This window comes from Hordeum vulgare, chromosome 7H (genome assembly GCF_904849725.1).
Source record: "Hordeum vulgare subsp. vulgare chromosome 7H, MorexV3_pseudomolecules_assembly, whole genome shotgun sequence".
NCBI classification, from domain to species: Eukaryota; Viridiplantae; Streptophyta; class Magnoliopsida; order Poales; family Poaceae; genus Hordeum; species Hordeum vulgare.
In genome coordinates, this window is record NC_058524.1 from 15,199,796 (window position 1) to 15,224,296 (window position 24,501).

The 24,501-nt window shown below is 44.9% G+C and overlaps 2 protein-coding genes and 1 pseudogene across 4 annotated transcripts; 1 reads left to right on the plus strand and 2 right to left on the minus strand.

Moving 5' to 3' along the window:
* Positions 1–8,220: 8,220 nt before the first annotated feature.
* On the minus strand, positions 8,221–13,030 carry LOC123412875 (putative receptor-like protein kinase At4g00960). Of its 3 annotated transcripts, none has more exons than XM_045105835.1 (8): positions 12,381–13,030; positions 11,633–11,682; positions 11,138–11,217; positions 10,727–10,899; positions 9,611–9,821; positions 9,281–9,512; positions 9,004–9,166; positions 8,221–8,755 (listed from the first exon to the last, which is right to left on the minus strand). In XM_045105835.1, exons 1-8 carry the CDS (start codon positions 12,825–12,827, stop codon positions 8,546–8,548), a joined length of 1,566 nt encoding a protein of 521 aa, XP_044961770.1. In that variant the 5' UTR covers positions 12,828–13,030; the 3' UTR covers positions 8,221–8,545. The 3 variants fall into 3 exon arrangements, with proteins under 3 accessions (XP_044961770.1, XP_044961769.1, XP_044961772.1); XM_045105834.1 differs by having other exon boundaries at positions 11,138–11,223; positions 12,381–13,029; XM_045105837.1 differs by having other exon boundaries at positions 10,727–10,881; positions 11,138–11,223; positions 12,381–13,027.
* A 5,352-nt stretch (positions 13,031–18,382) lies between these two features.
* On the minus strand, positions 18,383–22,722 carry LOC123411873 (anthocyanidin 3-O-glucoside 6''-O-acyltransferase-like). The gene is made up of 2 exons (XM_045104831.1): positions 21,844–22,722; positions 18,383–19,239 (listed from the first exon to the last, which is right to left on the minus strand). The coding sequence occupies exons 1-2, from the start codon at positions 22,507–22,509 to the stop codon at positions 18,565–18,567; spliced, it is 1,341 nt and encodes a 446-aa protein (XP_044960766.1). The 5' UTR covers positions 22,510–22,722; the 3' UTR covers positions 18,383–18,564.
* Positions 22,587–24,067, plus strand: LOC123408045 (annotated as a pseudogene).
* The last annotated feature ends 434 nt before the right edge of the window (positions 24,068–24,501 follow it).

Consider the following 24,501-nt stretch of genomic DNA (forward strand, 5'->3'; position numbering starts at 1 on the left):
TCGTGGCTCCACCCGGGACTAAAGGATGTCTTTAGTCCCGGTTCGAGCCACGCCCAGGGACTAAAGGACTCTGCTTCCCGCCTTTTGGTCTGCCGAAAAAGGGACTTTAGTCCCGGGTCGTGGCTCCACCCGGGACTAAAGGGGTCTTTAGTCCCGGATCGAGCCCCGAACCGGGACTAAAGATCCACCTGTATAAGCGGGAGTTAGAAAATTTCGAACCCAAATCGTCCATTTCTCTTCTTCTTCCTCTCGTTCTCCTGCCCGGCGCGGCACAGCGACGAACTGGACGACGCCGTCAGGCTGCCCGCCGTCCTGCTCGCCGCCGCCTGCCGTCCTCCTCGCCGTCGCCGTCGTCCTGCTCGCCGCCGCTGTCCTCCTCGCCGCGCGCCGTCGACACCTCCGGCCGGTAAGCCCCCCGCCCCCTCCTCCCCAACATTCCGGCCAGTAGAAGAAAAGGAGAAAAAGGAGAAGAAAGGAAGAAAAAGGAGAAGAAAGGAAGAAAAAGGAGAAGAAAGGAAGAAAAAGGGAAGGAGAAGAAAAGAAGAAAAAGGAGAAGAAAAGAAGAAAAAGGGAAGAAAGGAAGAAAAAGGAGAAGAAAGGAAGAAAAAGGGAAGAAAGGAAGAAAAAGATTTTTTTTGTCATTTAATTCCTATTGTTATTAGGTTTGTGCTAGATTATTAGGGTTAGTAATATGTAGAATTAGGAAAAAGGAAAATAAGAAGAGGAGGAGAAGAAAAGAAGAAAAAGGAGAATAAGAAGAGGAGGAGAGGAGAAGAAGAGGAAAAATAGAAGAAGAGGAGAAGTAGAAGAAGAGAAAAAATTAGAAGAGGAGGAGAGGAGAAGTAGAAGAAGAGAAGAGGAGAAGTAGTAGAAGAAGAGGAGAAGTAGAAGTAGAAGAAGAATTAGAAGAAGAGGAGAAATAGAAGAAGAGGAAAAATTAGTTTAGGGTTACAAGAAGAAGAAATATTTTTTTGTCATTTAATTTTGCTATTGTATAGTGTATATGCTTAAGTGTTAATAGTGTTTCTTAGATTATTGCTTAATTTTGCTATTGTATATGCTTAAGTGTTAATAGTTTAATTTTGCTATTGTATATGCTTAAGTGTTAATAATTTATTTTTAGCAAGAAAATTAATAGAACTAGTTTAATTTTGCTATTGTATATGCTTAAGTGTCCGGGGCTGGTCTCCGCCCGGCTGGTAGTTTAGAGTTTAGGTTCTAGCCAAGACCCGGGACTAAAGGTCCTCCTATATAAAACGACACTTCGAAGTTTTCAACCCCTCTTATATAGTTTGTTAGTTTATTAGTTAATCAAATGTCCGTTTTTTGCAGAGCTATGGATCCACATATCAGGAACCTCGAAGAGGAAGAACTTCTCGAAGATATAATCAAAGACGGCCCCGACGTTGAACCAGCTGAATCTCCGTCGTCATATCTAAACGCCTCCGGATATGGAATGGAGGTCGAGCGACACGAAGCTGAAGCCGATGGGGCAGGAGATAGGTCCAATGACGGAGAAGGTGATAGCTCCACTGATGGAGAAGCCGGTGGAGAAGCCGTTGAAGAAATAATAAAGTCCGGCGAGGTATACATATGAAGTTCGACAATCACTTGTAATATGTGAAAAATATTGGAGATAGCTCTATATTATATACATATACATTCATTTGACGAATGTTTCTCCCTCTTAGGCCTCCACATCGAGCAAAGCTACGAAACGGGGCCCAACTAGAAAGTTGGATGCACGGACGCATTACACCTTTGAGGTGATATTGCCTACGGGCGAACCCAAGCTTCCTAAGAATGCTGCTGACACATTCAAGAAGCAATGCGGAGTTCTCGTTAGGGATCACGTCCCGATCAGCGTTCGGGAGTGGAACAAGCGCAAAGAGGCAGCCGATAGTGACTATGTCGCCGAAAGGTACAAAGATAATCTTTGGAATGATCTCATGTCACATTTCAACCTGCCAGAATGTGAGAATGAAGACACCGCAGACAAACTGAGGGCCAAAGTCAAGCAGTGGACTCTAAAGAAGATGGCCGAACTGTTCCGTAGCTGGAAGAAGAAGCTATGGAAAAACTATCTGAAGGCAAAGAAGGTGCCAGTATTCGAGGGGTATCTAGCCAAGCAGGCGAATCACTGGAAGGCATTTCAAGAGTACAAGGAGTCAGAAGATGCCCAGGCATTATCAGAAAAGAACAAGATAAATGCCGACAAGAAGAAATATCACCACAAGCTGGGGCCAGGGGGCTATGAGACTGCCATCCCAAAGTGGGATAAGAAAGAGCAAGATCTGCTAGATAAAGGCATCGTACCTGAACCACTCCGTGATGAGTGGGAATTGAGAGCAAGAAATTGGTTCCTTGCGCATGGTGGGTCGTATGACGAAAAAACAGGGGACCTCATCTGCAGTGACGGTCTTAGGATACCCAGGGAGAATTGGAAAAGGATAGTGAAAGAAATTAAGGAGGGAAAAAGAAGTTCACTGCAGATAGAGAGAAAGATTTGCTCACACTGGTCCTCGGCAATGACGAACATGGAGGACAAACGCGAGGCTTCGGTCCTTCTTACCCGTGGTGGCTTGGGTTTGCCAGAGACCAAGACACTTACAGAAGCCGAGACAGAGCAAAGAAGCGGCAGCAGGATGAGGAGAATGACAAGTTCAACCAGTTGCTTGCCAGGATTAACGAGCAACAGAAGCAGATTGATGAGCTTAGAGGAGTAGCGCGCCAGGAAGATCCTGCACTTGATATTACCGGTGCCCCATCTAAGCGGAAAAGCAGCGTGGCTGAATCTGAGGCCCCGCCCGACGATGCACGAAGAATGATAGAGGGCGGTCCCGGCTACCCCGTGGATGGAATCAAGGAGTCAACATCATGAGAACTACATCAGAAATTCAAGAACATATCCATGAAGGTGGCCGTCGGACAAGCTTTACCTTCTGGCCCTGATGCACGCTGGCATGGCCGTGAGATTCCAGCTGGCTTTGCTAAAGTCGGGGTGGATGAAATCCTGACGGGGTTTCATGATATGGAGCTCGACATAGCTGGACCCGAAGATGAGAGGACACTCGGAGAAGTACCGGGTGGAGTCATCCTATGGGACAAGAACTACATCAAGCTTCCAGGCTCGGCCCCAAGGACAACACCGCCTCCGAGTCGTCGCAGGTCACCTACACCTCCATTACCTCCAAGCCCTCCACATGACGTCGGCCAGCACAACACGAGTCCATCTCGATCACCACCGCCGGACTTGGGTCGTCCTTCTCCGCCGCCGCCCGCTCCGGATACTAAGCGGGAGCGTGCCACCAAGAACGCTCCGCCGACGATTCCTAAGCCACGGAGCCCCCCAAAGCGCAAACGGTCGCCCTCCCAAAGGTACGTCATGCTAATCTTCCTATCAGACCTTATGATCGTACCCCCGAGGAAAACGCCAGGATAGCAAAGGAACATCATGATGCGCAGATGAAAAAGAAGGAACCCGAGCACTGTCCGGAATACACCGAGAAGCAAATAGCATTTGCAAAATACTTCACGACCCTTCCATCACAGTATGACTTACACCATAAGCCTGATGACTATACACGCACATTGCAGAAGGAAGTGAAAAAGAGCAGATCACGTGCAAGTGCAAGTGGGAGCAAATCAAGTTCAACTACAAGCAAGAAAAAATCAGACGTTCCTCAGCTTGGACAACAGGCCGAACAGTCGATCCCACCCCTCAAGGTGTTAACCGAGAATGTTCCCCCTCCGATGCAGGGGCTAGCTTTTGAAATAGCAAAGGAGTTGGCGGCTGAATGTGGTGTCTCGGTTGAAGATTTGCTGCCTTCCCAAGACGACAGGATACCCAAGGCTGTGGTAGCCCCTAAGCCACGTTTGTCATGGGTGAGCCTTTGGTCAGCAAAGATGATCTCCCAACAAATATGCGTTACTTGCATCAATGGTACTTAAGTGAATCAAAGAATGGGAGAACGATGATCGTGCTGAGTGTCCCACGGGAGTACTACGGCCGCCCCGAACAAATCCATATCGACTTTGATGAACTCTTCCAGATGTACAATGGCGACGCCCTCGACAAATCGCTTATGAGTTGCTATTGTTTGTAAGTTTTTCAATTCGTTGTCTACATATAACTTGTTTAGTTATTTTAATTCATTGTCTATATATAACTTGTACTCTATTATGCAGAATGAAGATTCTGGATTGTAAAAGTAAGAACATCATAAATATTGGGTTTATTGACCCAGATAAAATACATATAGCGACGCTAACTGATTATCCCAAGGAGACGGAGGAAAACCTTCTAAGGTTTCTAACAGATCAAAATTTCTGTGACCACATACTGTTTCCATACAACTTCAGATGAGGGTCTTTACTCTGTTGTGTTCATTCACTTATTAGTGTAATTGATAAGTTACTGACACACACACACACACACACACACACACACACACACACACACATATATATATATATATATATATATATATATATATATATATATTATATATATATATACATGTGCAGCTTTCATTGGATTCTGTTGGACATTCAAATTGATAAGGGAAGAGTTGACGCCTTCGACCCATTATCGAGACCCTTGGAACAGTTCCAAAGCCTGCAGGACATGCTCCAAGGGTAATTTCAATCATTCTTGCACTCTATCGGTCTCTTTCGATGATTTTCTGATATATCGATTAATGAAAAACTTAGCAAATCATTATCCTTGTCGGGCAGGGTTTGGAAGCTGTTCAAGTGCGTGACTCCCGGTAACTTTCCTGAGAAGCTGACCTTTAGAGCGGCTCAGGTAAGTAGTAGTATGATATACTTCTATTTTCAATACATTTATGATGCTAGATTATTATTTTGATTATATATATTCTATTCTCGTAAAGTGCGACCAGCAGCCACGGGGAACGCATCTATGCGGATACTATGTTTGCGAGACCATTCGCACGGTTACCTCTGAGCACAAGGATCACAGATTCGACGTAAGCAATGAACATTCCCACCTCTATTTTTACCCGTCATTCTTTGTTATCATGATTGATATTCATATTCATCTTCTCTTCTTATATAGCACACGGCCATGACGACGAAGGTCCTACCAGAGCAACGCGCGATTGCTGTTGCAGAGGAGCTTGCGACCTTTCTGAGGACGGAAGCTATAGATGACAAAGGACGATTTAGTGTAGCTAGGGGCCATTACTGATGTTCGTCCATGTAATCGAATAGACGGGCTCTAGTCCCGATAATTCAGATCTCCATATAATTGTATATATATGCTCGCTTGTAAGATAAGTTAACCTTATATATATATGCATAATTATTTCTATTTAAATTATATGAAAACTAATTCCCGAACACCAAACGAGGCATCACGTTAATCTCCGAACACCTAAACCCTAAAACCCAAAAATAATTTCATTCAAAAAAAAACCCAAAAATAAGCAAAATCGGAAACTCTTTAGTCCCGGTCCGTGTAACGAACCGGGACTAAAGGGCCTGCCCCTGGGGCGCTACGAGGCGCCCACGTGGAGCATCTTTAGTCCCGGCTTGTAACAGGACCGGGACTAAAGGTTAGGCCTTTAGTCCCGTCCCTTTAGTCCCGGTTGATGAACCGGGACTAAAGCCCCTTACGGGCCGGGGCTAAAGGCCCCGTCCCCACTGGTGCCCGTGTTAGGATCCTCGATATAAGGCACCTGCAAAGACAACATGATACATGTCACACGCTACTAGGCCATGCGAATGCATAGGTATTGCAACAATAACATAAATCACAATGATGTGACCTGGAAAAGGCCATGTTTCTTGAAAATTTCATGTCACTTGGGGCTGCCACGTGCCAAACTGCAGCAAAAAAAGAGGAAAACTTAATTCTAGTGTTGTTTGATGCTAGAAAGATGTATTGTCCATTTATCTTCTCCCCGGTGCTATATAGAAGAGAAGACGCTCCACGGCCAAACCAACATTGCTGCACGAGCCGTTGTCGACGACCGCTGCGCATCCCCACACAACAATTTTCAGTGATGCAAGCTAGAGGACAACGTGCCAGGCGCCGCTGCTGCATCCACCGTCATGACAGCAGTCTTGGTGCTACAAGCCTGCGGTGGTGCAGAGGCTCTCCCATGTTACGACGAGGAGGCACTGTCGTGTTCCGAGGGGATGCTTTTCTTCATGGTGCAGTGGCAGCAGCGAAGCTCTTGCAAAAAGGAGGCAGCGAAATTGACCACTCATGGTACTAGGAGCGGTTATGGCATCGCTGTTGTTGCACCAGGAGGAGGTGACATCGACTATCTCTACTGCAAGGCTGGTCTCAGTAGTGTCATTGTTGCAATCACTGTGGAGCTCAACACGTGGGATGCCGTCTACAGAGCTCCTACAGTGCCGAGTGATGTTTTGTGTGGCGACGACTGCAACATCGTCAATGTTGTGAGAGAATAAGGGGTGTCGTGAGTGTTGCTATGGTGGTGTTGCAATACCACCCGTTGTTGCGACCTTGGGTTACGTGACATTAGCTGATGCTAACGTTGTCCCTGGTGCTATGACGAAGTCGTCGTCAGTTCTAGGTTGCGGGTTCCTATGAGTCCGTCGGTTCATATGTCGAAACCATGTCGGTGATGGTGGTCAGGGGCGGCATGACGAGGTCTCATACGCCGAGAACAAGGCAAACAAGGACCCCCATTTGGACGTGTGGACCCATCAGACGGCTACACATGGAGGACCAAATGACTGTCGAGCTGACTGATTTCTGGATGCTAAAAATATCTTCATGAACTAGTGTTAAAATGATCCAGTTCAACATGTTGTATTTAAAATAAGTGCTTGTTGAATTCAGGATGAACTATGCTCGATTGCTCTAATCCGGATCAGGCAATTGCATTACACTTTTATCTTTCCTGGTTAGCTACTTTCCTTTTTCTTTCCAGGCTAAAGTTGTAAGTAAAAAAAATCCAATTATTTCATGAAATAACTAGCTAAACAAGGAGTATCCGTGCAAGGTTTACCCCAAACTCGCCGCAAGGGAGTTTTTTTCCCGCTCGCAAGGAGGGAAGGGTTGGTACGGATGAGTTTTTCTCAAAATGAAATATCCATTAAACTGTGGGTTGAGATCTTTTACATTCGATCTCATATTGATAGGTTTTAAAAAATTTATTCCAACACAACATGTATACTCAGTTGATAATATCATGCGCTCCCAACTAGAACTAGCCTATACTTTCAATGAGAACTAATATGTGACTCGCGAGGAAGCACACATGTGCTCCAACGCAGAGCACAATTATTTTGCATGCCCACATGTCATTCTCCCATGCGTCTCGAGCTCTACCAAAAGTGACATCCATTGATATTTCCTAGGAAGCTCCCTTCAACTAGTTGCTCTACCAAACATAGATCCTTGCGTCGAGGGAGATATGAGCTAGTCAGTTTCCTCTAATATCTGCACTAGTGCCATGGCAATAGTACAACTATAGATATGCTATCTAATTTAGTAGTTAATGTCAGTAGGTAGAAGTTACATTCCGATTTCTGAGTAAGCAATCAGAAATCCAAATGGATCGTGTAAACATCAATGGAATATGAGAGGTTATATATAGAGCCCGACGTCAAAGAAACATGACAAAGAAATGAAAGCATGTGTCAAATATGACAGCAAGGTACACAACTCATGGGCACTATCTCTAGTTAGGTCTTTTGGGGGTGTGGAAGATATGCTCATTCCTCTTGCACTTCAAATTAGTTAAGGGCAATGTGTGCGTGTCTCAAAGCATGTGCATCGACCGTCGCATAGCTATCATGACCCTTGGAGGTAGTAAGAACTACATATGTTGTTGGTCACAAAATAACTCGTTCATGTGACGGTTGAACTGCTACTGAACCCTAGATCTGCATTACAATGAAGAAGGGAAATGAATCCCAAGAACGGCGTTATAATGGAGAAGGGAAATGAATCCCAAGAACGGCGTTATAGTGGAGAAGGGAAAGGAATCCCAAGTCCTCGAGCCCCTTTAAAAGAAACAAATTATATATATAATTTTAAAAAAATATCATTAACTAATCCGATTATTTGCATGCTAAACAAAAATGACAAATGCCTGGTCCAAATATAACAAAGAGAAAACCCATTTTAATCTATGCATTTCTCTTTTTTGTGTGCACCACATATGAACATATATGTTCATGCCTCTCAAAAAGAAAAAGAACATACGAGAAGACAAATAACAGGAAAGACAACCACGCGACTTATAAATCAAAAGTATTTGGCACTTGCAAAACAAAAAAATACCATATATTTTTTATCACGGAGCACCCTGACATTTCTAATAAGTATTCCAAACGCACAAATTGGCCCCCAAGCCTGGAATACGCGTCCGATTTAGGGTATTCACCTTCAACTGAACTTGGGCGACCAAGAGCCAGATCAGAATGGAAAATCCCACGTTCTTTGCCATGCCTTGCCAATTCTGTAAAACATACGTACATGTGTGATGGTCATAATCTTTGGCCGTCCTCGGTCAGCTCTACAACCCCTGATTATTATTACTCAGTGACAATAACAGGCTGGTGGCGATCTCCCACTCCCAATGGTGCAGAGCATCGCGACAACTTCCGACATGGTGGGCCTACATTCAGGACGACGGTCGACACACAGCAGAGCCACCTTAACGCATTCCGCAATCTGAGCTGTCTCGCTCTTGCTAGCACCTAGTAGTGGGTCAACAAGCTTGCGGGGCCTCTTCCTATACTTGCGTGCCTGAAAAGATTCCAAACCATTTCAAGTGATCTATCAAATTTTCACTGGTGACTTTAGACATAAAAGGCACCAATCGGCACCCATATTTATGAGAGATCCTCAAGTTAAAGGCATCTTAGAGATTCTGTATCTGCACAATGCTCTGCATCGAGGTAAATTGCAGTGGTAGATTATTGAGAAGGGGTGACAGATAGGAGGTATACAATAGTGCAATTCTGATTATGGCATGATAATTTGAAATTACTTACGTGGTCAGGAAGTGATCCTGGAGATGAGCTCTTCTCCACCTTCACCATGTAAGACCGGGACATCTTTCCACATATTATCTCAAGAACTATGATGCCAAAGCTGTATACATCTGCCTTCTGCGATATCATTCCAGTAGCAACATATTCAGGATCTGCATAGCCACTAGCAGATGAAAAATGGGATCACTATTCATGACGGTGCACTCGCAAACAGCTTGCAGCTGAAATAAGACAGTTGCATCTCATAACTAGATTGCTGAATCAGATGACATCTTACTATGTGCCGTATACAAGATCTTCCACAATCGCACCTGGAGCTACCTTTTTAGCCAGACCAAAATCAGAAATTTTAACATTCATTTCAGGATCCAACAGGACATTACTTGGTTTCAAATCCCTGTGGACAATGGACATCTGAGAATGCAGATGCAGATAAACAAGGCCATCTGCTATCCCTTTGATTATATGAAGCCGCTTTGACCAATTAAGCAATTTCCGTTTTGACTCATCTACAAAAATGTAAATGCACTATTAGGGAGATGCATTTTCTGGGAAATGAACAGATGAATCACAATGAAGACACGCCTAGATCATAGTGCAAACATGCCTGAAATGATGGCTGCCAAACTATTATTGGACATATATTCATAGACAAGCATCTTCTCTTTTCCTTGAACACAAAACCCAAGTAGCGAAATTATATTTTTATGTCGAAGATTTGGAATGACTTCAATCTCAGCTCGGAACTCCGATAGGCCCTGATGTGAAGATGTGCTATGTCTTTTGATAGCAATATCGAGACCATTAGGCAGTTTGCCCTGAAAAGATTAAATGGCAATATTCAATAACACATCTCAACATGTATCGAGGAGGTTCCGAGAAAAGTTTTGGGGTATGGTTACATGCACTGTCGGCACCCCTGACTGTTGCTGGGCACAAGAGAGCAAATTCGCACCCATCGGTAGCATTGCTGGCATATGCAAGCAATGGATGGTAATTCAGCTAGAGATGTACAGTTTTCCTTTTAAAAAGGGTAGAGATGAGATAATCTCCCTAGCACTATTCCTCCCCCTTTTAATAACTCTTAATTCTCTCCATGATGTTAAACAAAGTCATATATAACAATGACAATTGCTTAAACTATGAGAGGTGGAAGCGTATACAAAGACCGCACAAAATTTTAATAGAAAAACCATCAAGCAAGGAGTCTGATTGATCAAACCTTCGCTGCTTCCACTCATTATGCATTCTTTGACTGACAAACAATAGGGGTAAGTACATTGCCGACCCCATTCAGTATACATATGTGATAAATGACCCACAGGAATTTTAATCTGATTACCATTGCTTTTAGACAGGAAATTACATTTCAGAAGACTGGTCCATCTATGCTTTTATGGGTAGGACCTGGTAAATATGCGAACACCTTACTCTCCAGGTCGATGCACTTCAGTATGATTTTTTTACAGCAAATCAGGTATGGGGGACAAACGCATATATAGTCAATAATTGGGTAGAGAATCCATGTAGTTTTATTGTAGGGAAATCCATGTACTTTTTTTTAGATGAATGCTTCTATTCTAGCATTTTATTCATTTAGTATTGCAAATGCAAGTTCTTAAGCTATTTAAGGCCATCACATACTTGACGAAAAAGGGTTTCCCCCCGCTTTGTATTCCAAAGCAACCGACGCCGAACAAAGTTGGTTTCAAGAAAGCATTACCTTGTAAATACAGCCGAATCCACCATTTCCAAGCAAGTTCTGTAATGATAAATTGTCTGTAGCAGCTAATATCTGAGAGAAACTAAAATAGGGTAACTCTGCTCCTTTTCCAACACCTATGAGATTGACGAGTTCCTCCATATTCATGACTTGGCCTGATCCATAGAGAAACCCTACCTTGTCATTGATTATAAGGCAAGGCACGTTTGTTTCAGTGAGTAAATTCACAAGTTTTTAACTGCTAGCATCGACAAAATTATGACATAAGTAGAGCAATAAACAAAGGCTTTCTTGAATCGGCCAAAAGCAAATGTGCATATTCAATGGAGTTAGGCTGAAAAATGCTGTGAAATTTTTAGCACCTAGTTATGAACTTAAAGAAGCTGCCAAGTAAGATTTAAGTGTACATACTTGATTTTTCTTCTTCCTTGGATTTTGTGCAGGGAGGAATTCCTGGATCTTCTAATTGAGTTGTCTTGAGGGCCTCTGTTCTGAGTCTTATAGAATAAAAAATATCAAAAATAAATATGAATAAAGGACATAAGTATTCAGCTGTTATAATATAATGATTTCTCATTTTTATTTACGGGTGTGGAACATAGAGGTAAAAGTGTTGCTTAATAATCTGGTGATTACGTTGTAAAGCAGAGTCTTGTTAATCTGCAGAGTTTGGCACTAAGTTGATACAGAGCAGTTACAATTCCGATTGTGGTTATAATTTAAAAGGGTGTGTTGCTCAAAAAGTTCAATTTCATTGTGTGACAAGAAACTGTTTGTGCATCCTTCATTCTGTACCTTGACTAAAAGAGCTGGGAAAGGAAGCAGGTCCAGAGTGGTTTGAACTCATAGCAAAGGAGAATCCAAGTGACTTGAATTCAGCATAAAACAAGGTACCATTGGTGTTACCTGTTGTTATGTTCTGAATGATGAACTGCATGCAAAATATCCATAGTATCCTTCGAGAAGCAAAAAAAAGATGGAAATAAGATCCTTTCAACGAAATTTCTCTTGAATAAGCATTACGAAAACAATTGACAATGTTCTAAAAACAAATCTGTATTTACAGTGAAGCACAATAGGTGGAAATTTCTCAGGACAACACGCAGGAGGACTAACAAAGACAAACCACATTGGCCTAGTTAAACCTCAGCAAACAACAAAGCACAACAAACTAAAAGAACACGTGCCCGAGAACTGATAATACTGGGACAGGACCAGGTATGGCCTGATGCCTCCTCCTTGATTGCAAGGACTAGCTGCCGATTCCATGGTAGGTGTAAAATGGACAAAGATTGTAGCGCACGTGTTTGTAGACAAAAATATGCAGAACAGTATTTCCTTATATTTAAGTTCCTACGAAGTAGAATTTCATTAGTATCTGTCCAGAGTTCAGCAGCTACATGATCCAGAAAATCTAGTTTATATTTTTTTTATCTGAAAGTGTTCATAATAGGACAGTCTTTTATGTCTAACACAATCAGAGAAAGTGATAATTGAACTTGCCTACTATAAATCTCACACGAGAGATTTAAAAAGGAGCTTCTATAACTAACTAAACCTCTGCTGGCAAAGTCAAGCACCTCTGTATCGTTTACATCTAGAAAAGTGATAGCCGTACCATTTACATCTAGAAAAGAGAGAAGAATATATGTACCTCTGTACCGAGAGGGTGAGCTCTGTGCAGAAGACGTGCCCAGGTCCGGCTGGTATCGACAAAGCCGACGAGGGGGAAGAGCTGGAGGTAGAAGGCGATCTCGTTCCGCACCTGATGGAGCTGGTCCGCTTGGTTCCCTCCCATAAAGCAGCTGTATAGGTAGCTGCCGTCCTGACAGGATTTGATGACCATGTATGTATGTCGGAGAGTCTCTTCCAGCTGCTCGACGGGGTTCCTCGTCTCCGTATGCTGCATCAGCTGCGTGCTCTCGAGCTGCTGGAGAAGGTCACCTATCATCTTCACACGCCGCGCCAGCAGCTGGCAGGTTTCCCGGTTCCTTCTAACTGTCCTCGCCGCCTCCACGATCATCGTGATGAGCCCATACGCGTCCACCCCGGCAAGCTGGGCTATGCTGGCCACCTGACCGACGCCAGTCCATAGCGTCATCTTCTCTCAGTTCAGTTTGCTGGTGAAGAATACCGGAGAGCGCTGAAAACAGGCACCCAGTAGCCTTATGACTTCTGTGAGCAGCGAGTCGCATTCTTCAGTCTTGATGATTGACTACGTGGTCGGGAAGCTGTACAAGGAACCTTCCAGGATAGAATGGCCACATCCGAATTGTTGACCTGGTGAGTGGACTGTGATTTTTCTGAAATTAGGCACTATACTATACAAAAGTGATATTTTCAGAAACTATAACAATCTGGCATGGAATATGAACACCATCAAGAGACCAAGACTACTTCTTACACCCTAAGGAGTAGATATTATCCTGTCACCATCAGGAGCACGGATTCTCCAGCGGTGGCATTTCCACAAAACATCTGGCCTGCAGTAGGCGGAGACCAGTCCACCGAGAGGGGATAAGCCTGCCTGGTCCTGGACAACTGCAACTTGTTCAAGAGCACACGAACCCATGACTGAGCAATCGACCAATGGACAGGAAAGCCGTTGAATCGCAAGAAGGAGGCAGTGCCACCCGTGCGATCCGTACGCCTCTCGCTTGACAGGCAATGGCATAACGACAAACACCTTGTGCTCTTCTCCAAGTGGCACTCGTCCATCGACCTCCAGAACCGAACGCCGTCGCCGGAGCCACGACTTACGGCGTGACGCAGTTCCACGAGCTCACGAACAGGCTGGGGCCAATGTTCCGCCGCGCGCGAACACGTCACCGTCTCGATCGCACCCCTTCCCGGGCACTAGCTAGGCGATAGCGCGCGCGTAGGGAGAACCGAGAACGCGTCACTACTGATGTGCTGCGTGCTGAGAGAGGAGAGAGGTGGACGGACGGAGACGGGCGGAGCTCCGGCGAGCGGCGTTGCAGGGAGGAGTCGACCCGTCGAGGCTGGGAAGAACGTTTGCAGTTGAGCCCCTCGATCTGTTCTGAATTATATTTCAACCCTTTTGATAGCGCAGGCACACCGACGCAAATTCCGGCCGGACACCTGCAGCCATCCGATCCGGTAGGCTCGAACGAACCAGATTGGTGTCTCGCACGTGTCCAGTAAAAAAATACCCTCGATTCGATGAGGGCGGCCAAAGTGGCCGACCGCACAAGGTCCCCAAAATCGTGGGGCCTCGGTCGAAGAAAACTGCCACGCAGGTCTGTGTGTGCGAGCCATCCGAGTCTGATGAGATCGCTCCCTCAATGCTGCAGCAAGCCCTAGGGTCGTAGCCCTCTCCAACACCACCTCCCGTCATCCCCCTTGCACTGTAATCTGTCGCCAGCCACTGCTCTTCCCCAATCCAGCTCGGCTTGCTAGCTAACTAATCTTTGCTAGTCTGTGTATGCCCGATTGGCTCAGCCCCTGCTGCTTCTGGGCGCCTTCTCCCTTGCCTCCCCCTCGCCCAGGACTGATGCGCATCAAAACCAAGAGCACACTATTAGGTAATTTCTTGGACCGAGACAGACATATAACAATAGCAGATGCATTTAAACTGACGTGTTGTATGTGTTGATTTTCAAATTGATGTTATATGTGTTGATTTATAAATTGATGCACTTGAACATTGAATCGAAATTAAAGTGAAAAAGAATCATTTATCCATTAAACTCATATTGCGTTCATATTTATTTCAATCTCATTTGTTGAAAAACAAGATGACGATATTTTTTGTCGATGCCCAAAACAGGAGTGTCTACGCATATAGGACGCACGGACGAAGCAACCTGTGGATCAGGTACTCTTTTGTATCATCATATTAGTTTTTGTCATATTTTATCTATTTTGTCCGACCGCTCAACATTAAGTATCAGTTCTACTCATATTGTGTATATGAGCAAATATTTGGATTCTTTAGCATGAGCAAATATTTGGATTCTTTAGTTATATTTATATGATTTAAAGAAAAAATTGAGGCTGGAATTTAAAGCTCGCCCCAGGCCCCCAAATTCCTGGAGACGGCCCTGGATTCTCGTCATCTCCGACTCAAGCTTTCTAGAACGCCTATTTGTAGCATTATCGATCTTCGGTTGCAGCTTTTAGTGTTGCACAATGGCTGATCCAACTTTTGTCATCTCTGATCGTAGCTTTTCTCGTCATCGGTTCTTTGATCGTAGCTTTTCTGGTCTCCAACACCGATACCATCGGCTGCGGCAGAGCGGACAGATGTGAGCAATGGCTGACGATGAAGAATGGGAAGAGATAAGGGAAGACGAAGATGGGAGACAAATTGTACAGAAAAGGTAAGAGATTAGTATGGGACCGGCCCGAGCGTTTCGTCCGACGTTCCCAAACGTTTTCTTTTTATATTTTTTTCTTTTTAGACGATTTTCTCTGATTTGTTTGTTTGACACATCATCTTCTTCTTCTTTTGTTGGAATCGTTGCCGTTTTACGGACGTAACCAAGTTCAAAGCATCCAAATACAATCCCGAGGTTTGTTCGAGCATTTATTGCCGTGATGGGCAAAGTCGGACCCTCAAACTTTTGTGAATGCGTTCAAACGCGTCTGCAGGCATTGATCAATCAGTCTTAAATTTTCACGTACACATCCAGATACCTCATACTGGAAATCTGAAGTCCGTATAAAAGCATGCAAAGATAAAGATTCATGTCCTAGTCCTTATCGGAAATGTCGACTATCTTCGTGCCCGGCTACGGGTACATGGACGGCAGCTGTAGGTCATGCCCCTGTGGCTCCTCTGTATCCTCCACATCGACTTCCGCATCCATCTACGCGGTCGAATTTCATGAAAAGAGCGTCGCTCGCCGCCCGCTCCTGTCGGATGAAGCGTCGGTTGGCCTCCACATAGGCCTCATCCTGGATGGACTCTAAAATGGCCTGCTACTCCGCCATCTCCTCTTCTTGAGCGGCGACGAACCCACGTCGGTCTGACATTGTGGACCGTGTTTTCGATCGATTTCGCGTGGGTTCACGGCGTCAGACCGACGTGGTTTATGCGGCTGGAAGGCCTATTTAAGGCGCCCGTCTAGTTTCCTTTTTTGTTATTGATCAGTGACCGGACGTCCTGTCCGGACGTTTAAGACGGGTTTGTGAGATCCAGCAGTAGATGCTCTTAAACCAAGTGTTGCACAAAACCTGACGACAACCTTCCCTAGCAAGGTGGTGTGCCGCCGTGTTGGCTGCTCGTCGAACCCACGTGCGCGCTGAATGGAGTAGAAAACTTGATCTACCAGCTATAGGGCCATAGAGGGGCATGTCCATCTCCACAGAATAGATCTTGTTAACTGCCTCCTTGGTATCCGATTCCAGAACAAGCTCCAAAATCATCTTGATTGCTCTATGACATGCCAGGAGCTCCGCCATCTTCAACTCAGTCACTTGCCATGAACATACCATGGTGGGTAGAACCACTCCTACACCGCCTTTATCCTAGAGTTACGACATTGCCCCGCCGGTGTTTGCTTTAAACCAACCCTCCTCCAGAGGTAACTAGTGTTCCTTCGGTGGCCTAGTCTTGGGTGCCACCTCTATGAGATTCGTCTCTTGCCATTCTTCAACATAGTGATAAATTTTGTTAGTGATCAAGATCGAAGGAATTATCTTCTCTCCTTTTCCTTTGTCTCATTCCTTGCCGGCCATAACCGGCACTGGAAAAAATAGCGTGCTATACCACCGCTAATAGAACGCTATAATGTATAGAGAATTGTCTCGTTAAATTGATCAGTATACAATGTCTCCCTAATAGCATGCTATAGCACGCTAATAAACATATTCTGAGAGACGACGCTGTTTTGTATAGCGCTTGATTTTTTCCTTGTACTGGTGGAGAGTTTGCGTCAATAATGCTGTTTTCCTACTCATTCACCTTCATAGTCCAATACAGGAACCAAAAAAAGAAGTTGCGTTGGAGAAGCATACGAGGGGAAGCAGTGAGAGGAGCAACAAGCAACGAACATGGTCCCGTGCTTATCACATGTGGGTAGGGGCAAAAAGAGTGTAAAACCAATTCCTCCCTACCATACGCAACGCAAAATACCCCCCCCCCCCCCCCCCCACACACACACACACGCACACGCACATTGATTTTTCCTATATTCTAGATCAGATCCAACAATAAGGCCATTCCAAAGAGGCCTCCACACGGGGGAACCTTTATTCTTTTTTTTTTCAGGACTTCTGCCACCCGAAGTGCCAACAATCGTTTGTGGGTGGTAGCCAATGAGAGTAAATAGCATAAACTGCTACAATCCGGACTAGGATTTCAAAAAACTATCGGTTTTTATTCTTTATGTTTCTCGTGAGATGTGCGCTTATAAAAATAACTGGTATTTCTATGATCCACTTTTAGCGACCCCTATGTTGATCTCTACCTAAACATGATCTCTTCTCTTTCCCACAGCTCATGCAACCTTTGATCAATGTCCTTGACCTCAACTAAAGTATCGGACATCTAGTCCCTCTCCTTAACTTCTGCTAGTTTGTCTCTCAGGCCTCTTAATTCTTTTTCGACTAACCCAAATCACATTGTGTCCCCACGATTGCATTCGCTCTGTAACATGTGACTACCTGTAGTCTGGAGGGCAGTGATACAGTCTGAAGGGAGATTGGTACCGGCGTATGTTGTACTCTTAATTTTACATGGATGTTGGATGATTTGAGCAACAAGCAATACATGAACATATGAAGAGTCCACAAAATCACTAAGGCCTTGTTTGGTACTAGGGTTTTTGAGAAGATTGGTGGGGATAATTCCCACAGGGATTGGGTGAAACCCCAACCTTCATTCAATCCCTTTAAATCCTCATTTATCCCCAATCCATTAGATAGGGGTAGTGTATTGGGTATTGAGAAAAATGCACTAGAATTTGGAGATTTATGGGGAATGTGAGGATAAAACATGTCAAATACACTAGAACCAAATGGTGTTATGGGATATGTGCGGATTTAGGGGTTTGATTGGGATAAACTCACTAATTCCTTAAAATACACTAGTATCAAACAAGGCCCGAGGGAAGCGATTTGTTCAGGTTGACAGACTACCTATGATTCGTAAGACCGAAAAGAAAAGAGGCCCAAAGCCACCCGTGCCAGAGCACGTTGAAAGTCACCTGATGGTGACACTTCCAAATCAATGTCAACTCTATAGTACGTATGTTTTTGGAATCAATGTCAAATCACTGACAAACATTGTAAAGCCACCTGATGTAATTCCAAAAATGCAACCGATCCATAGGGCAGCTAACCATGATGTTTTTGGAATTACATACCAAATATTCCAATACAAATTTAAATGACTATAAATAGTAGGTAGATATAGATAGAAAGAAGGCCTAGACAAAACTAGTACTTAAAACATATGGACATAGACACATAGGCCCTGTTTCTTTAAAAAGTCCTAAGACTTTTTTTGTCCCAACTAAAAAGTCTCTAGTCCTTATCCGTTTCTTTCAAGGACTAAACATGGACTAGAGGTCATTAAATGACATGCAAAAAGACCATGTTACCCCTAGTAATATACTAGAAGTTATTAAATGACATGCTAAAAGTAAGGGCATTGTTGGGAAAAGAGCCAAAAAAGTCCCAAAAAGTTTCTCCCATAGGGACTTCTTCCTTTAGTCCCAAATACCCCTTTTAGTCCCTAAAAGTCCCCCCTTTCTTTCACATGGAACTAAAAAAGATTTTTTTTAGTCCCTACACCAAAAAGTCCCTGGAAAGAAACACCCCCATAGTACCGTCGCGCCGAGGTGCCGCCAACGATGCTGCATACACATGAGTCAACCTAGAGAATCAAGAAAGTGAGAGTTGAACGAGCGCGCGTGATCCGGGTGCATGCACACGGACGCCTGCACTCCGCCGCTCTTGCCGGCGACCAACACCACCCGCCCGTCGGTCATGGTGACCAGCTCCGTCCTACTCGGTGCGCCCCACCCAAAGTCGGCCACCTCGTACGCCTTGAACCGCGTGGACCCGTTCATACCCACCAATCTGTCGAGTGGCACCCACGACACAATGTCCATCCAGTCCCAAAGGCCGAGCGGGTCCTCGGATGCTCGTCGGACCTCCCGCTGTATCGCCGCCGCCGCCGCTGCGACACCGTCAGCCGCGAGGAGGTCCCGTGCCATGGCCTTGACGAGGCACCCGGTGATGCACGTCCCAAAGTAGTTCTCACTCACGGGAGGGTCGATGCCAGCTCTCCCGCGACAGTCGATGAAGAAGAAGAGGTAGACGTCGTGGTCGGAGGAGATGGCGGCCGGGTGCTTGGACCGGACGAAGGACGCCCAGGCGAGCGCCGCTATGGCTACAAAGCTGGACGACATGGGCGTGGTGGCCGCCTTCCCGGAGGTCATCTGGCCGGATATCCAGTGTTTCAGGTGGTGGATGTGCTTCGCGGTGATGGTGAACGTCCGACGAGGGAGTTTAATTGGAGCGCTGGGGAACAGGTTGGCGGCCTGCAATGCAATGAGTGTATGAGAATGTTAATTTGGTAGCGTTGCCAACATAAAGAAAGCAGTACTCCTCGGATGCATATTCTAGCGCTTTATCTTAGGCCCTGTTTGTTCGGGTTGAGGTCGAAATGACAAGCAAGTGAAGCTAGTAGAAGCTGAGAAACAACTGGAGCTGATATAAGCCGAGAAGACCAAATACTATGTTTTGAAACAGCTTTTAGAATGCCTGGCGAGCCTGTAGCAGGGTTTTTTCGGACGAGATTTTCTGAAACCAGTCAAAACCAGAAATTTGAGTAATACCCTACTTCTCCTAGGTGTTTTATATGGCCTCGTATGAAGAGTTTGAGTACAATGATACTCTGATGTTGTCTGGTCATGTCTAGATTCTCGACTTCTCGCCAAGCCTTGCCTAAGATGTGTGTGACGAGGCTATGCGCACATGACCTAGCCCTGTGAGTGACTTCCCTTATCCATCTCTTTGGTTTGAGCTTCTCTTTAATTGGTACAACGACATCAATTTTACTCGCAGCTGCCGCCTCCCAAGAAAACTTATGTTTCCTTCGCCTCAGTTGACACCACCTGTCCACTTCATATCCGGCGATCCTACAGCAATGTGGCTCCGTTTCTTGCTGTTTTTGTGAGTTCCTTTATGGTTCGTGTCCTACTAAGAAAGACTAGACGGTGGCAGTTCCGTGAAGATGGAATAAGGTTCTTCCCGCTTGGCCCCCATTCCGTCGAGACCATGCTGAACGATAACAACGCCACTCCTAGTCCTTGAGCTAACTCGTCTACTAGTATATCCATGCGAATGTTGCTTATCATTTCCATTAAGTATACTCATAAAAGTGATATTTTTTTATCACCTCGAATACTAATTATGCATGAAAATGTCGATAATCAATATTTCTCCCTTATATTATCTAAATCCAAATATTTGAGTCGAGTATTGAGTTCATGCAACCAAACAAAAGAAAAGCAAAGAAAAAAATGGAGACCTGATTATGGTGAATCTGATTCTGTGGGTGGCCTCGGCAACCTCTAAAAAATTATAGAGTGTGCTTCATACTTGTTTTAGAAACTGGGAATATGACGATTGTTGTAATTAGACACATACCAAGAAACATCTCGCTTTATGTTGCACTTCAAGAATTTTCTATACTGGAATATATTTACCCATGGTTTATTTCTTTAGTATATACTAGCAAACATGTATGTGCATTGCAATGAGTGAAAAATATGTATCACTACACCCACCACGGTTTCACGTCCACTATTTCAAATTTCAAAACAAGGCCCACATATATCGCCGTTTATCCTATTTTTCATCCTCCCTGTTGCTGACAGTAGTTCCCACATGATCTTTATTACTGGAAATATATTCATTCTCGCTAAAATAGTGATGCTTACTGTAGGCAATAAAATAGTGATGTTGCATTGGACATGTCAAATGTTGTCCAGGCACAAAACACTGTTCATTTTTTATTTGCCTTTGGTATGGGTAACAGCTCTTAGCCAAACACATGATGGAGTATGGAGATTAAATTCATCATGTATTTGCATTCGATAAAAAGGTACAAGTACGGAAAAAAATCTGCTAAACAACCATAATATTTCTTGCTAGTGCATGTGGTTCTATTCCTTGCATGGTCAAGTTTTTTTTATCTTTATTATGCACTAGAGGCTAAGGGATGCTGATGTCTAATTTTGTAAATTCAGTTGAGGCTGACAATGAGTTTATAGCATTAGAGCTGATTTTTTTTTATAACCAGAGGTTGACAATGAGTACCCACTATCTTAGATAGCACTGCCGGCTGTTGCTAGTCGATCTATTATTTCTATTCTGAAGATAATCCATACTTGTTTTTTTCCTACATGAATGACACACCATATCTATTGGTATAAACTGCTTTATTTAGCTGGTTTGAGCAAACAAATAAGAATATTGCCCGCCAAGAAAGATAAGAAAATATATAATTGGCAGAAGTATCTAATGGAAAGTTTTTTATTCCTTGGGCCTGACTGAAATGCTACAGTTTGCCTAGTGATGTGTGCTAGCCCATCAGTCCGATTTTGTTTAACAAGCCGGCCCAGGCCTAGGGGGGAGAGTGCTTAAGGTGGACTTGGAATTGTTTAAACCTTAACCAGAATTTTATGAATTCAAAAGGTACCATAGGTTCTAAGGCGTGGACCATAGGTTCAGCTGAACCTTGATCCTAAAAATTGCCTCTCCTATTACTCACTGCCTAGCTCACCTGGATCTTTAATACTAGAAATATGTTCATTCTCGCAATAGTACAAAATATTTGCCTTGATGTTTCAAGTTTTGAAGAATACTAAATTACTTGTCGCGTATTAAATGAATAAAAATGAATTTATCTAGAACTAGAATGCACATCAAACTTCCAGGAGAAAAAAAATAAAACATGGAAAGTACACAAGAAAAAAACGATGGCTAACGGTTGACCTTAATTATCAGGAAATCAAATCTACACGGTGCAGAGATAGAGACAGATAGTTTATTTTTCCAAGGAAACGCAGTCGGGCTTGCTCGCCGGCTGCGTAGACTAACGGACATGGACGGAAAGTAAAGGGTGAGGAGGAACATACCAGCGGCAGATTGGGCGCATACTTGCGCAGCGTGCTCCTCGCGAGCTCCTCGCCGCCGGGGATGGCGACCACCGCGCGGTCAAACGCCACGGCAGCCACGGCAGCGTCATCGCCGCGGCAGGCCGCGGCCCACGCCTGCAGGAACATCCACACCGACCGGCCGTCGGCCACGGCATGGTGCAGCGCCACGCCGACCGCCACCCCGCCCTTGAGCCGCGTGACCTGCACGGCCAGCACCTCCGCGGGGAGCGCGCCCACCTCGAGCTTCGGGACGAGCGCCTCGAACGCGGCCACGTCGTGGTCCGCGTCCCCCGCGAGCCGCCGCGCGTCCGCGTCGTCGCTCTCCGCGACGGCGAACCGCACGCCGCCTCCCTCGCGGCCGGTGCAGTCGATGGCGGCGTCGCCGGTGGACGGCAGGAAGACGATCCTCCCGGCGAGCGGGGGGAGCCGCGCGAGCGTGGACGCGAGGGACGCACGGAGGGAGCCGACGAGCGAGTCGAAGGGCGGGTGCTGCTGCCCGCCGGCGTCATCGAAGAGGAGCACGCGCTGGATTAGCGGGTTGGCGACCCACGGCGCGTCCAGCGCGGATAGCCGGACTACCAGGTCTTCCGGTGGTGGCACGGACGCGACCACGTGGTCGACCTCTACGATATTTACCGTCGGCATGACTAAGCGACGACTCAGTGACTCACACACGAGCTGGGTGCTGGTGGACTGCGTGTTGCGTGCCGACCTGCCGGTAGATGGAGCTCCTTATCCCTGACCTGGGCACCGCGTGGAGCAAGGCTGACGGTGGCCCCATAGGGCAGAACACAGGTAGAAAACGCAGCGGTAGAATTTTGCATACCGCAAAACATGGTTAGTGCACAATCCATGACATACACTACCTCCGTTCTTAAATAAAGTCTTTATAGATATTTTAATATAAACTATATATGTATGTAGACATATTTTAAAATATAAAGTCATTTATTTGCTTCGTACGTGATCTATTTTTTCATCTGTACAAAGACTTATATTTAAGAACAGAGGAAATAGGTATGTTTTAACATAACTCATACTCAAGACATAAACTATGTAGTACTGTATTTTTTTGACACATTACAATTGCATATGCTCATATATTTTAAGATTGAGAAAGTCAACACATGCACTTTCGAAGTCGACTAAACCGTCTTCTTCCATCGGGACCATTATCGAAAAGTCTAAAATAAATCTAGAAAAATGTAAGCATCGGTGCTAAATCTGGGACTTAGGGCCTGATATACCATTTCGAGCACAAGGAACCTAATTATTGATGCTACGCTCAGTCCGCCACATGTCATATACTATTAGTAATTTTTTAGAGAAATATACTATTAGTAAATACAATAGAGATACTAGTGAACATTTATCAAAACTTAATCAGCAAGCCCATTTACAAAGAAAATAACTTGAAAAAGAAAGGCCAGTTTGTCAGCAAGCCCATTTACGAAGACATATATAAGTCCGCAGACCAGATGTCCTCTACGTGGAGACTTTCCTTGCCCCCGGCGATGAGGAGGTCGACCCTCTATCATTCAGAGTGTTGTGCTTGGCGCAATGCAAGACTAATCTGCTGCTTCTGGTCTTCTCCTCTTCCGATGGACAATAGCGTGCTCTTACTTATGACAAATGGGGTGCTCACGCTACACGTGCTTCCTTTCAAGACTCCGAGGCTGGGCTATCGCCGTACCGCCAATTCGTCCATGGATGTTTCTGTTGGCAATTGCATTTCCAGAAGTTGCTCCTGCTTGACACGACCATCATGGAGTTCTTTGATGTCAACCTACCATCCGAACGACGATTGACGAGCCAGTTTTTCATTGTCGAGGCAGCGGATGGGGCGCTTGCAATTGCAAGACTCTCCAAATGGTACCCTGACTATGGGTTCTTCGGTGTGGATTTTGATCCGGACACAGGGGACTCATATGCCCTCACTTATTCCGTTCTGAGAAATAACAAATGGCACTCAGAGAAGATCATCCCATTGCTGGCAAAGAGTGTGATGCTGATTGGTGTAGCCGGGGGATACCTGCTTATTAAGGAGTTATACACCAACTCTTCACAAGAGGAGCAGTTCGGATACTTTACGGTGGACGTGAAGAACTTGCATGTTGAGCTGTTTGCTGGGCTTAGCGAAGACGTCTGGCCCAGTGAACTATATGCAGGTTTCCCACCATCATTATGTGCGCCAACTATATGAGTTGGTTGAGCTGTCAGCATACTCTTTGCTTACTCTTGTTCAATTTGGTTACAGTGTGGCACATCAAAGCAATACTTGGTAGGGTTTTGCTTGATGTTAACATACAATCGCTGCCCTATGCCGGTAGCCCGGTAATGCGTGAAATGGAGTTTGCCGGAGCTGAAGTCAACGAGGATGTCGAACATCGAGCAGTCTGCGAAGGGAACTACGTTTTGTTCTAACGGCAGCTTCGCTCTTGGAGAAGATGAACTTATCATGAAATGGTCCAACTTAGCAGCATTTCAATTTGACCTCTTCACATCTGACTCGAGCAAACCATGGTCCTCTCGGATGGATTATATGAGCTGGTCAGTTTCCTTTAATATTTCAATTGGTGCCAAGACAACAAAATGTTGTAGATACGGCATCTAGCTTAATACATGATGATTGGTTGA

Bases quoted from the DNA above. Each gene is read 5' to 3' on its own strand.
- LOC123411873 (XM_045104831.1), bottom strand. From the start codon at position 22,509: ATGCCGACGGTAAATATCGTAGAGGTCGACCACGTGGTCGCGTCCGTG. The intron at 19,240-21,843 runs GTATGTTCCTCC...ATTGCATTGCAG, and splicing joins ATGCGCCCAATCTGCCGCTG to GCCGCCAACCTGTTCCCCAG.
- LOC123412875 (XM_045105834.1), bottom strand. From the start codon at position 12,827: ATGACGCTATGGACTGGCGTCGGTCAGGTGGCCAGCATAGCCCAGCTT. The intron at 9,822-10,726 runs GTAATGCTTTCT...TAATCTTTTCAG, and splicing joins GATTCGGCTGTATTTACAAG to GGCAAACTGCCTAATGGTCT. The intron at 9,167-9,280 runs GTAAGATGTCAT...TTCATCTGCTAG, and splicing joins GATCTTGTATACGGCACATA to TGGCTATGCAGATCCTGAAT.